The sequence below is a fragment of the Macaca thibetana genome, chromosome 15 (assembly GCF_024542745.1).
Source record: "Macaca thibetana thibetana isolate TM-01 chromosome 15, ASM2454274v1, whole genome shotgun sequence".
Taxonomy (NCBI): domain Eukaryota; kingdom Metazoa; phylum Chordata; class Mammalia; order Primates; family Cercopithecidae; genus Macaca; species Macaca thibetana.
The window spans coordinates 59,695,827-59,710,663 of record NC_065592.1 but is presented as its reverse complement, the minus strand read 5'-3'; the positions used below and the strand labels follow the sequence as shown (position 1 = coordinate 59,710,663).

General features: G+C 35.5%; 1 protein-coding gene across 11 annotated transcripts in view; it reads left to right on the top strand.

Annotated features, from left to right (window-relative positions):
* The window catches only part of FOCAD (focadhesin), a 312,387-nt gene that overhangs the window by 214,221 nt on the left and 83,329 nt on the right, over window positions 1-14,837 (top strand). For all 11 annotated transcript variants that reach the window (XM_050761318.1, XM_050761319.1, XM_050761315.1 and 8 more), the window contains one exon: window positions 12,603-12,695. In XM_050761318.1, the coding sequence (XP_050617275.1) occupies window positions 12,603-12,695 (93 nt within the window). The remainder of the gene's footprint in view (window positions 1-12,602; window positions 12,696-14,837) is intronic.

Below are 14,837 nucleotides of genomic sequence, written 5' to 3'. Positions count from 1 at the left end.
TGCTCCAAAGCCTTGTCAGCAGTTGGTGTTGTGGTCTGGATTTTGGCCATTCTAATTGGTGTGTAGTGACATTTCATTGTTTTTTCATTAGCATATCCCTGATATGTGTTAAGATTTTTTTGTATATTTTGGATAATAGTCCTTTATCAGATCTGTCTTTTGCAAATATTTTCTTACAGACTATGGCTTATCTATTCTCTTGACAGTGCCTTTTGTAGATCAGAAGATTTTTATTTTAATGAAGTCCAGCATATCCATTGTTTATTTAACACATAGTGCCTTTGATATTGTTTCTGAAAAGCTGTCATCAAGCCTAACATTATAGATATTATCCTGTGTTATCTTCTAGTAACTTCACAGTACTGTGCTTTACATTGATATCTATAATCTATTTCGAGTTAATATTTATGAAGAGTGTAAAGTCAGGGTCTAGATTCTTTTTTTTTTTTTTCTTGCCTCAAGATATCTGGTTGTTTAAGTATCATTTGTTGAGAAGATTATCCTTTCTCCATTGCTTTACTCTGACTTATTCTCAAATATTAACGGACTATATTTAAATACATCTGTTTCTAGACTTTCTATTCTGTTTCTTAGATCTATTTCTCTAGTCATTGGTTCATACCATGCTTTCTTGATTACTGTAGCTCTGTAGTAAGTCTTGGAGTTAGGTATGTCATTCCTCCAACTTTGTTCTTCAATATTGTGTTGGCTCTTCTTTGTCCTTTGTCCCTTCATATGAACGTTTGAATCAGTTTGTTATCCAGGAAGTAACTTGGTGAAATTTTGAGTGGGACTGTGTTGAGATTTTGAGAATTGAAGTTAGGAAGAACTGACAGCCTGACAATATTGAGCTTTCCAATCCATGAACCTGGAATATTTCTCTATTTATTTCATTCATTATTGATTTCTTTCATTAGAATTTTGTAATTTTCTCCTATAGGTATTATATATACTCACACATTTATATGTCTCTGTGTGTGTGTGTGTGTGTGTGTGTGTGTGTGTATGTGTGTGTGTGTGTGTATGTAGGTTTACACCTAAGTATTTTATTTCTGGAGGTGTTAATGCAAATGCTATTGTGTTTTTAATTTCAACTTCTATTTTTTCATTGCTGTCATATAGGAAAGCAATTGATTTTTGTATTGTAACCTTGTGTCTTGCAATTTTGCTATAAGTGCTTATGGGTTCCAGGAGTTTTTTGTCAACTTTTTCAGATTTTCTATATACATACTCATGTCATCTGCAAGCAAAGACAATTTTGTTTCTTTCTTCTCTTCAGCATACATTTTACTTTCTCTTTGTCTTATATCAGTAGAAAGGATTTCCAGGTATGATGTTGAAAAAGAATGGTGAGAGAGGACATCCTTGTCTTACTCCTGATCTTAGTGGGAATGCTTGTAGTTTCTCAAAATTGTGATGTTAGCTGTGGGTGTTTTGTAGATATTCTTATCAAGTTGAGGAAGTTCTTTATTTCTAGTTTACTGAGAGTTTTTATCATGAAAAACTGTTGGATTTTGTCAAATGCTTTTTCTGCATGTATTGATACGATTATGTGATTTTTCTTCTTTACCCTGTTGATATGCTGGAATAAACATTAATTGATTTTCTAATATTGATTTAGTCTTGTGTACCTCAAATCCATTTGGTTGTGGTGTATAATTCTTTTTTACATTGTTAGATTTAATTTGCATATATTTTGTTGAGGCCTTTTACATTTATGTTCGTGAGAGATAATGCTGTGAGATTTTCTATTCTTGTTAATACATTTGTCTGGTTTTAGTTTTAGGGTAATGCTGACCTCATATAATGAGTTAGGAAGTGTTTTCTCTGCTTCTGCCTTCTGAAAGAGACTGTTTGGAATTGGCGTGATATCCTCCTTAAATGTTTGATACAGTTCACCAGTGAACACATCTAGGACTGGTGCTTTCTGTGTTGGAAGGTTATTAATTGTCAATTCAACTTCTTTAATAGATACAGGCCTATTCAAATAATATATCTGTTTTTCATGTGAGTTTTAGCAGATCGTGTCTTTCAGGGAATTGGCCCATTACATCTAGATTATCAAATTTGTGGGCATAGAGTTATATATATTCTTTCCTTATTATTCTTTCAGTCTCCAGAGAGTCTGTAGTGATATCCCATCTTTCACTGCTCATGTTAATTTCTAAATTTGTTAAATTTGTTAAGGTGTGTGTTATGGTTCTTTTAAATTTGTTAAGGTGTGTTTTATGGTTCAGAATGTGGTCAATATTGGTGAATGTTACATGTGAGCTTGAGAAGAATGTGTGTTCTGCTGTCATTGCATGAAATAGCCTGTAGATGTCAATTATATCCAGTTGATTGATGGTGTTTTTGCGTTCAACTATGTCCTTACTGGTTTTCTGCTTGTTGGATCTGTCCATTTCTGATAGAGAAGTGTTGAAGTCTCCTGAAGTCTCCAGCTATATGAGTGGATTAATCTATTTCTTCTTGGAATTCTATCAGGTTTTGCCTTATATCTTTTGATGCTTCATTAATAGGAGCATACACTCTAAGGACTGTTATGTCTTCTTGGAGAATTGATCCATTTAGTATGTAATGTCCCTCTTTATTTTTGACAGCTTTCCTTGTTGTCAAGTCTTCTCTGTCATAAATTAATATAGGTCCTCCTGCTTTCTTTTGATTAATATTAGCATAGTGTCTTTTTCTGTCCATTTACATTTTATCTGTATGTGTCTTTACATTAAAGTAGATTTCTTGTAGACAACATGTAGTTGGGTCTCAGTTTTTTATCTACTTTGACAATCTTAATTTGCTTCCAAAATGATTATTGATATATTTTGATTAATATCTTCTATATTTGTTACTTTTTTTTGTTTGTTGCTCATTTTCTTTGTTCTGCTTTTGTATTCTCTTTTTGTCCCTTTGGTTTCAATTGAACATTTTGTATGATTTTTTTATCTTTTGTTAGCATATCAGTTATGTTTCTCTTTTTACTTTTTAAGTGGTTGCCATACAGTATGCAATATATATTTACAACTAATCTATATCTACTTGCAAACAACACTATACCACTTCACAGGTGGTGTAAATACTTTATAATAACAAATAATCCTAATTTTGCCTCTCATTCCTTGTATCATTGCTATCATTCATTTCACTTATACATAAGCATATGTGATCATATACATGACTACTATTATTATTTTTTAACAAGCTGTTATCTGTTAGATTAAGAATAGGAAAATAAAAGCTTTTATTTCATGTTCACTTATCCCTCCTCTGATGCCTTCCTTTCTTTATCTAGATCTGAGCTTCTGATCTCTATAATGTGCTTACTACCTAAAAAAACTTTAAACATTTCCTGCAAGGGAAATGTACGGGTAATAAATTTTCTCAATTTTTGCTTGTCTGAGCAAGGCTTTATTTCTTCTTTATTTTTGAAGGATCATTTTCTGGGGTACAGAATCCTAGGTTGGTCGTTTTGCTCTCTCAGCACTTTATTTCACTCTCTTCTCTTCTTGCTTGCATGTTTTCTGGTAGAAAGGTGGATATAAAACTTATCTTTGCTTCTCTATAGGTAAGGTATGTTTCCTTCTGGCTTTTTTCAGAATTTAAAAAAATCATTGCTTTTATGTAGTTTAAATGCAATATCCACACACCTATAGGTTTTTGGCATTTATCCTACTTGGTGTTGTCTGAGCCTCCTATAACTGAGCTTTGATGTCTGACATTAATTTGGGAAAATCTCAAGATGATTTCAAATATTTCTTCAATTTTTTTCTCCCTTATTTGTCTGGAATTCCTATTATGTGTATGTTATAACTTTTGTAGTTGTTCCACAGTTCTTAGATATTCTGTTTTCTTTGCTTCATTCTTTTTCCTCTTCACTTTTTAGTTTTAGAGGTTTCCATTGAGATATCCTCAATATCAGAGATTCTCTCCTCAGTTGTGTCCAGTCTGTTAATAAGCGCATTAAAAGCATTCTTCATTTCTGTTACCATGCTTTTCATCTCTAGCATTTATTTTTTGCAGGGGAATCTTTGATTTTTCTATCTTTCTGCTTACATTGTTCATTTGTTCTTGCATATTGTCTCTATTATCTGTTATGGCCTTTACCACATTAATCACGGTTATTTTCAATTCAGAGTCTGTTAATTAATTCCAGCATCCCTGCCATATCCTTACTTGGTTCTGATAGTTGCTCTGTCTCTTTAAACTATGTATTTTACCTTTTAGTCTTCCTTGTAGTTGTCTCTTGATAACCAGACATACATATTAGGTAAAAGGAAATAAAGTAAATAGGTCTTTAGTAATGTAGCGGTAAGGTGGTCGAGGAGTAGAGTCATTCCGTAACCCTATAATTAGGTCTCAATCTCATAGTGAGCCTAGAACTTTCACAAGTGTTTCCCAGGATTTGGATTTTTTTCTCTTTTTCACTTCCTTAAGTGGGATAGGATGGCTGGAATGGGCTAGAGTTGTCTATTTCCCTTCACCCACTTAGAAGGCTACAGGATCTTGGAGATGGGTATTTCTTTCCTCCAGGCTGGTTAGGTGCTGATAAAACTATTAGGTTAGGCTCTGTTGTATAGTTTCTTTTTTCTGGTGGCAGACCTTGTTAAGAATAGAATGCTGTTATATTTCAAAATGTTTTTCCCCTCCCCCTGCTGTGATCACAAGGTGAGTTTTTTTTCTGATATTCACTATGAGAACTGATTGAGCTTCTGGAGCTAAAACTCATAGAGCTAAAACTCATAGAGCTTCTGGAGCTAAAACCCTCCCTATGACTGGGTCCACCTAGAGTTTTAAATTCTCAATCTTGTCCATTCTTAGCCTCTAGCCATTCATCAACTATCATTCAGGTTTTTCTGCCCCAGCACTGGTTACTATGGTGGTTTCTGTCTGTGGGTTTCTACTTTGGTAAGCTGTGATTGTCTCTGTAGCTGCCTGTCTGTCTCTCCAACTTTGAGAGCAGCACTTTGCTCTGTGACCTCATTTTCTTTTACAGATCTCATAACAGTTGTTGGTTTTATAGTTTGTTTAGCTTTTTAGTTGTTGTTAAGATGGAGTAGTGACTTCCAACTTCCTTACAGGCTGGACTAGAAACCTTCGCTTTCCGTATTTTGAAGTTATTTTGATTTGTGTTAATTGTTGATACTTCTTTAACTACATGGTTGCTAAGCTAAGTAATTTTCAATGCTATGGAGAGCTAGCTGTTTAATGTAATCTGTGATAAATTTCCTTGGAAAGTATTATATCCTCTTATTTTTAAAAACTTTTGGATTTTTTTCTTTGTCTTTTCTTAAAGTGAAATTCTCCCATGTTACTTTTAGAAGAATCATAGATCCAAGTTTGATTTGGGGTTGGCCTGACACACCAGGAGCAGTTCTGCAGAATGACAATCTTGTTTAGGCTTCTCTAAAACTGAAGTGGCCTCTCTCTTTGCTCCTTTTTACAGGGGACAAGCAGTGGTCATTTCAGATCAGCTAGGGCTTCTCCAAGCTCAAGTGGCTATCCTCTTTTGTTCTGATGTATACCTACTTCTCATCCTGAGGTTAACTTGGCTCCTGTTGCAGAGGAAGCTGAAGGTGAATGACAGTTTCCTTCCCTGAAATTTGCTGCCAGTCTTGTTATCCTTGGCGTTTCTAACTCTGACATGACACTCTCACCTAAATTGGCTGATGCTGATTTGTCCCTGGATGAGAATGGCAATCTGGCTTCATTATTTTCTCCATTCTTGTGCACATGCAAATTTGCCTGTTTCTGCTGCTGCTACCCAACCATATTTCTGCCTCAGCATTAGGTAATGAGTTCTCTCTTCATTTTTATTTCAGAGAAAACTTTTTCAGACCTATTGGCAGCTGTATTGTAAATAAAAGCTTTAGTTCTACATTCTTTCTTCTTTTTTTCAAGTGATAATCATTTGATTCTTTTTACCTAATAAATTAATTTTGTTTTCCTGCCTCCTTTAAATTTTTCCCTAGAAAAGTACATATGCTGTAACCAATCATTTAAAATATAAGAAGTGTATTTGCCTTTTTCTTTCAGTGTCGTCTTTATTTTAAAAAACATATTTGGTATGAAGTACAAGGAATAATGTTAGCATCTGTGCAATACGAAACAATTAGATGAACATTGTGAATAATAGTGGGGAGAAGTGGTATCTGTGCTTCTTACACATTCGCCCTAGAAAACACTGTGAAAAGTATGGTTTGCTATATTTTAGATACTCCATAATTACCATGTGGATGTGAGTTGTTATGGTAACTGGGTTTCTCCCCTTCTATTAAATAACAGAATAAATGGTTACTTGAGATGTGACTGAATTGTCAGCTTTCAAGCTAATGTTATCCTGATTGGAAACAGTGGAGAGGTAGGAGAGAAGGAGGGAGAGAGGGAAGGAAGGAGGAAACGTTGGGGAGAGAATATTAAATTTCCAGAAAACACCTGGAAAGAGATGATTGTCATTTTACTTTAAAAAGTGTCCTCCCTTCTCTTCTCGTCACTATCTGTCAAAGGAACAGGTCTAACAGTAATTTTGTCCCAACAAGATTACTATCGATGGAATACTGAAGCCCATTATTTCTTGTATATAAATAATGGGATATTGAGTGGCTTTTGGGGTCTCTAATACCAGTTGCAACTGGTTTTTCTTCTGGGAATGTGGAAACTGTGTGTGTGTGTGTGTGTGTGTGTGTGTGTGTGTGTGTGTGATAAAGCTAAATGTGGTGGTTCAGTATTCATCTGTGTGTCTGTGTAGCAGTTGAAGTTAAATACGTTTATTTTGATAATAATGTTTACATATGGCAAGCATGAAAAATGCGTTTATAAGATTGGGGTTTTAAAATTAATAGCAAATACTTAGTTTACTTGTCAGTTTTTACATGCTACTCTTCCAATCCCATTCTGGTTTGACAATCAAAGAACGCCATCGAAGTTTGTTACCTGATTTATAGTATTTAATGAAGGGCTCTTATAATGGGTATTTTCTTGTAGATGGAATAATCATATTCGTTAAGATCACTCAAGAGGCGGAATGCAATACCAAATTTTTGGACAAAGTATTCTGAACTGTAAATTAACTAATTAGATGGATATGTAGTCCCTTGTAGTAAAACATGTATGAGGAAGCATGATTACCTTTTCATTTTCTCTCCCATCATTCCCCTACAATTGCGAATTATGTGTCTAAGCAGAACATTTCCTGTTGTGATAGTATTTCAAGTATACTTAATTAAAGCTTACATCATACAGATTTAAAAGTTTACAGAATTTCAATATATAAAATTATAATATCTGCTTTAAAATTTTACCATGTCATTCAATATGTTTTCATCTGGAATTAAACCTTTCCTGGCTGGAACATTTTAGACTTGCTTTTGTAAAATCTCAAAAAACTAGCTTCTCAACAACTCTGTGTCTATTTAAAATAAGTTTTAAATGTTGTGTTTCCAGAATGATTAAAACTTGAACACCATAATTTTCTGCAAATACTTGCTTGTGATAGTATGATTTTCACATAACAAGAATTTGTCTTAAAGAGAATGCTATGTATTTAATTCTGTTAAACTCAGCAGGTACTTAATTGAACACTTATGTGCGAGACACTGTTATGGGTACCATGGGAGGGATTCCAGCATGAATAGAACATGACCTCCGCTCCTTAGGATTGCATGAGATTAAGATCTAAAGACAGAATCTGTGGAGTGTTGTGGGAGAGGCACATATGTACTGGAAATATGGAGATGAGAAAAATTATTTTGGTAAGTAGAAATGAGAGGAAAATGGGTCATTCAAGGCAGAGGAAGCAGTGAGTGCAAAGATCCTGTAAAGTATAAGACAAGCTTGGGGACTGGTTCATAATTCAATGCAGCCAGAATATAGGTTTTGTAAAAGAGAGGAGCAAGACTTCAGGTGGAGAAATTGGTTGAAGGTCTTGGCCAGCAGTTATTTCTTCAAGTAATTCTAAAAGACTTTGAACATTATACAAAAGAGTTTGGACTTTATTCTTTAATGAGCCATCAGAGGTTTTGGAAAGTTCTGAGTTAATGTATTAATAGTAAGAGCAGCACCATTGGGGATGTGTTAGGACAAAGAAAGGTTTTAAGCTGTTAAGAGATCAGTTACTAGATCATGTTAATCTAGGCAGGAATCAGATAGGACTAAACCAAATAAAGGAAAAAGTTGGGACATATATATTAAGTATTTCAGAAGTGGACTCAAGAATTGAGTCTCAAGGCAAGGGAGACTCCCAAGATAAATCAGAAATTTCAAACCTGGGTAACTGGAACATCGATAGATAATATTTGATGGGAACAGGAAAGATAAGAGGAAGGGTGGATTTTGAATGATGATGACAAAGAAGGGTGCAAAGTCTAATAGATGGTGAGAGGTGAAAGTTTGAGAAGTACATGTTCTAAAACTTGTGATTTTTTTAAACTAGGTATTTTAAATTCTGTATTTATTTGGGTATAATATGAATACACTAGAGTTCTCCCATTTTACTGTCTAGTTCTATGATTTTTGGTAAGTGCACACATTCCTCCAACCAGCACTATGGTCAAGATGAGAGTAGTTCTACCACCCTCAAACATTTCCCCATGCTCCTTTGTAGTCAGCCCCTTTCACCACCTCCATCTCCTGACAACCTCAAATGACTAAGAGGACTGAACTCCAGGTCCTAGCCTATCCTCACTTCATCGGGACAAATTTTGCTTCAGCTTTTTGTCTTATATATTGGCATTTTACTTTATATTGAATTTGGGATAGGGTAGAAGAATTACATAGTTAAATGTTTGAAAATCATCATTCTTCTGTGTTACTGATAAAGCTCTTTCTGAGCTGCCTTTATCTCTTTCCTGGATTGTTGATGTGGCCTCTGAGTAGGTTTTCTTGTGTTGACCTTTGCTATCCTTAGTCTATTTTCAACAGAGCAGTCAGCATTGTCCTTTTACAATATAAATTAGATCATGTAATTCTTTTTCTCAAAAACTTATAATGGTCCTCTCTTCAGTAAGAATAAAAGCAAGTCCTGAACAGTGCCCTAGAAGGCCCTGAATTCTCTGGGTCCCCATTAATTCACGAACTTTTTCTCTTTCTACTCTGTGTTTTGCTCATTTTGTCTATTGTATTTAGACTGGCCTCTTTTCTCTTTCTCAAACAGGTCAGTTGTGTGCTTGCCCAGGACCTTTGCCTTGCCATTATCTTTAAATTGAGGTGTCATTCACATAACATAAAACCATTTTAAAGTGTGCAATTCACTGGCATTTAGTACATATACAATGTTGTACAACTATCACCTCTATTTGGAAATGTTAGTTCCGAAACATTTCATCTCTTCCAAATGAGACCATGTCCCCATGAAGCATCCACTTTCTATTCCCTCCTCCTTTCTTCCTGTCTCCCTTCCCCTCTCCCCCTGGCAGCTACTAATCTACCTTCTGTGTCTATGGCTTTACCTATTCTGGATATTTCATATAAGTGACATCATATAACACGTAACCATTTGTGCCTGATTTCTTTCACTTTGGCTTAATGTTTTCAAGGTTCAGCCATAGTGTATCAGTACTTCATTCTTTTTATGACCAAATAATATTTCATTATATACATATTGCATATTTTATTCTTCTAGTTTTCCATTGATGGACATTTGGATTGTTTCTACCTTTTGGCTATTGTGAAAGTGCTGCTATGAACACTGATGTACATGGATTTGTTTGAATACCTGTTTTCAGTTGTTTTGGGTGTATACCTAGGTGTGGAATTGCTCAGTCATATGGTATTTCTATGTTTAGCTTTCTGAGGAACCACTAAAGTGTTTTCCATACCAGCTGAACCATTTTTTATTCCCATTAGCACTTACTTTGGTCTTTACATCCTCACCTCCTCCAAGTTTTTGCCCATACTTTACCTTCTCTACAAGATCTACTCTAACCACCCTATTTAACTCTATAACCTGCTCCTATCCCTGCCCTCACCTCATTAGCATTCTTCCCTCCCATGTATATATTCCTATTGTGGTCTCTTCTTTGGGCACATGTGTAATGTTTCATTATAACTCACTGCCTCTTACGCATTGAAACTTGACTTTTATTCTTCCCTAAGCCATAGGACCGTGCATCTCAATTCTCCATCAGATAGCTGTCATTGCAAGAGTATGTGTAGTTACTTATATAAAAAAAAAATTCCACACATTCATTAAAGCTGAGTGATACAGTGATCGAGAACCCTACTTTATCATCTGCTGAATAACTAGGTTGCAACTTCATGATTTGAACTTATTTTGTTGGTTGGATTTTTTTCAAAGGCTTCTCACAAGTATAGCAAATTGGACATAATTGTCATACTTTATAAATGCTAATTGAATTTATTTTTCACCCTAGTAACATTAACCTAAAATATAGGTGATATGGATTACTATACAGTATATTAAATTGAAATAGCATTCTAAAATATGTTTTTGTTAAAAATGGTCAGGGGAGTCCTTTTAGCTTGTGACACAATGGCACTTTAAGGGCATGACTTTCTTCAAGCTGTTTCTCTAAAGTCTCTCTTCATTAAGAGAAAAAGCAAAAGCAAGAAAATGCATTTTTAAAGAGATTTGTGCACAGCTGACTCCATAGAACACTAAAACTAGGGTATAATCCCATAAAACATGGGGAGTTCAGGCTGGCGTCTAGGCTGAAGCATTCTACTGTGCTCCTGTACCCACCTTCAGCTATGGTTGAAGCAGCAGGAAGAGGATTAGCTTTAACCTTGAGTTTATAACCTCCTTTTAAATAGGTTTCCTGGCATGAATGTTTTCATGTTTAGAGGCTGAACATTTGATATGCTCATTTTCATTTACATTTTTTCCATAATCCTTTCCTTTTTAAAACTCAAGTTTAAAAAGCAATTGTGAGACCATTGTCTTCCCCGCAAATTGCTCTTTTGCCAATTTGCTGAGGCTAAGGGTATTCTCAGTAGTACAATGATTCTGTGGGTTATTTGGCAAAAATTTAAAAATATTTTAAGCTTGTAAAGTAAGAGAGAAATGTTTTGGTTGTGGTGATTGAGTATTGTTTCTGTTAAATCCAGGTGTCAAAATAGGACTTGAAGATAATTATTATATTTTATGAAAAGGGAACAGAACTGATAGGAAAAAAGTTAAAGAAAACTGCCCACATTTTGGAGATAAAGAGCAGAGCCAAAACCTGATCAACGCCTCCCCAACTGGAAATAGAACCTAGGTTGTAGTTTGCCACCTGAATAACAGGAGAAGAAGCAGGAGCTGGAGGACTCATTCCTTCAAGGATTTTTGTTGACTTGTTGACAAGGCTCCCCTCACCCTGCTCGTTGTAGTACTTATTCAGGAAAAGTCCTGTCTTTATAATTACTTTTAAGTTCATCTCATGGCTGAGTATCTGTTTCATACTGTATAAGATCAATTTTTTAAAAACCGCAATGCCATTAGAAGTAATAGATAGCAGTCGGAATTAATCTCTTTGTTTTCTTTATTCCCATGGATTCTTCCTATTTGTGTCCATTTCTGGGTCTCTCACTGGTGGAAAAGTCTCTGCAGACACAGATAATCTTCTCATCTTTCCACAGTACCTTGTATATAGTAGGACCTCGCTAAGACTGGGATTAAAGAACATACTAGAGGCCGTGGGAACCAACTGTATTCAGAGAGACTATTATCTTCTTATCTTCCCTGTCACAAGGCACTGGAGAATATTAATCCTTATAATACAATAAAATGTCCTTAAACAGTAGTTATCATGATTCTGGTGTAATTACATACAGATTTGTTTTCTCTCTCTCTCTCTCTCTAGTCTGTAGGACACAGACTAAAGTTTTAGTTGTTTGACTTTTGATGTGTTACAGGAATCTTGAAATATGATGCACTGTGACTGTTTTTCTTGATTGATCTTTCTTTAACAGAAGCAGACCTTGGGAAGATTTGTTGCAAGAGAGCCGTGTACTAATAGGTAGAAACAGAAATGACTATGAAAACCAGATGTTTTGTCTGGGCTTCTATTGAGAAACAGGGTTTCCATGTTGGCATATATAATTTTTCTCTTGTTTACCCACACTGATTAAAGGCCATTGATCTAGTGGTGTGCACAATTGCTGTGTGCAGTACTCATTTGCATGCTCTTACCACTGTGGTTTCTATACAACATGATATTTCTGTTGGCAATATAAGTTTATTACTTCAGAATGGTCATATTGGAAATCCAGGATATGAGCAATATTTATTTTTATTTAAAATTACTAGGGGGATTTGTTAGACAATGCCTAGTTTCCTGACATTGGCAAGAGGCCTTGAAATTAGAGTTTGCCCCTAATTTTCAAGGGTAGATTTGTATTACATGTACATTTTAACTTGTTATTATTGTAGGATTTTATTTGCTTCGATTTACAAAATTCTATGCTTACTCTATTTTGTCTTCACAAGACTCTAAACTCTTCTCCTTAGGAATATCCAAAAGATATTATTTGTGGTTCTGATCCTAGACTGATTTGGTTTGTTTTCAGAATCTAAACCACTTAAAGAAAAGAAAGAAGTGATGATACAGTTATAATTTTATTCTGTTTTAATACTGTGTAGTCTAACATGCTGTGGTACATTTTTCCCACAGGTTCATATCCAGCTTTCAGAGTGGCATCGTGCGATTTTTCTTCCACAGGCCTGGCTTGCATACATGAGTCGAGCTTATCATGCCATTTTACAGGTAATGAAACCACAGGATAGGTTTGCTTTGGCGAAATGTCTCCTTATCTCACGTTTTACTGGAAATGTGTATTTAATATAAAAGCAGTTGGAAAAACAGCACTACCAAAAATGTAATGGTTGTTTTTGCTCATAAAATAATGTGAGGCATATATATATATATTTATTTATTTATTTTGCATTGCTGCACTTAAAATTAAACAGCGATGCCCCCCAAATCCGTGTCTCCCATCCAGAACTCCCTCCTGAGCGCTACTCTCCTCCATCCTGCTGCCTTCTGGACATCCTCGCTTGGCTGCCCCACAGCACCCGACTTGAGTGCATCGCAAACTGAGCTCATCGTCTTCCATTATACCAGTACTTCCTCAAGCTGGACTTGCTTACATCTCCAGCCTGATCTCTTAAACCTTCCCCCAGATTTATATGTTTCAGTCTTGTTAAATTTCTTTGTTTTCCTAAACTCAATATGTCTTTCATAACCTCTTAGCTTTTACACACACTATTCTTTCTGTCTCTGACCCTGCCATTCCCTCTTTACCCACCTAATTTCTACTTGTTCTTTACCTACCCAATTTCTACTTGTTCTCTAGATCAATTTATCTGGTCAGGCACTGTGTGCCTTACTTCTCTCGCCTTGGATTATATGCCCTTCTTGTGTACTTGCTTAGTATCTGAGCTTCCCTTTTTGAAGCCCTTATCATGTTAGTTATTTGGCGAGGACCTCCAGTTGTCTCTATGCTCCTAAGGGCAGGAGGTCTGTTGTCTCTGGCCCTGACATAAGTGTCTAGACATACTAGGTGCTCATTAAATGAATGAGATATTCTCAATTTGAGTTTATTTGATCCAATAATATTATAAGTTATAGTTCGTTAATTTTTAAAATTAGAAATAATTTTTAATCAGTTGGGGAATATACAGTTAACAATATAAGAAAACAACTAGCTTAATTGTTTTTCCTAGCTTAAAATTGATTATTAAGGATAATAGGAAAAATCCGATGCTACTTAAGTAATTTATGTCCCAGAATAAGATTTCCGTGGAGGGTTAGAAGTGCGGTATTGTGGTTAGAGATAACAGCTCTCCTATAAAATGAGGTGAGGGAGTGAGGGGGGCATAGGATAGGTTGAGATGAATGACTGTCTGGGCAATGGTGTTCTAATCGCAAAACCTTTTTGCAACCCATCTTATGGATCCTAGAACTCGTAAAACACTAATGTATCTTCAGAGATTCTGATTCATTAGAAGTGAATAGGGGACCAGGAATCTCCGTGTTCTACAAGCTGCCAGGTGATTTAAATCCACATAGTCTACCAGCCAAACTTTGAGCAAATGGTTTTAGAAGATCCTCTAAATGTACTGTAATCTGCATTTTAAAGATGTTCCTTTGGAATCATCATTTTCTTTTGCTTATTGTTTCCTTACTCAATTTTTATCTTCAGCAGCATCTGGGCACCCAGCATGTTTTGGATAAATGCATGAGTGAATGAATGAATGACTCATGTCTCTATATTTCTTTAACAGCCAATTACAGTTTTTAGTCAGGAAGCATGAGATTGCAAGTCAGAGTATGCACTTTTTCTCACATTCATTTTTCCCCAAGTAATGTTGAGTTTTTTCTTCACCAAACTATGGAACATGTTTTATTGGGGAGGTCCCATGCTGGGTGTGTGGGACACTGAGGGCACTCCTTCCTCACAATGAGCTCCCAGCCCATTGGTGGAGGCTAACATGCCCAATAGCAATTCCAGTACAATATCTTTGGTACATTAATAAAAGATGTTCAAAATGCTATGGGCACCTGGAGAAAGGGATGAAGAGCTCCTCCTCCTGCAGAATGAACTGAGAATTCTATTTAGCTCTTAGTGTAAGAAAGGCTAAATTGAATAGGATTATAGTATAATTCTGCAGATGACTTGCAATTGATTAAAAAAAAAAGCCGTGATTTTTTTTTAATAAGGGCTATGGTTTGTTGAGTAACTAGTGTGTGTCTAATACTTAACATATATTATTTCAATTAATCTGTACAGAACCCCTTTGAAGTGGATGTTATTAACCCCATGTATAATAGGATTATAGACGGGGAAGCAGGGTTAGCTAGGAAAGCAAAGCAAACAGTTCAGGAACCCAACAGGCACTAAATGAA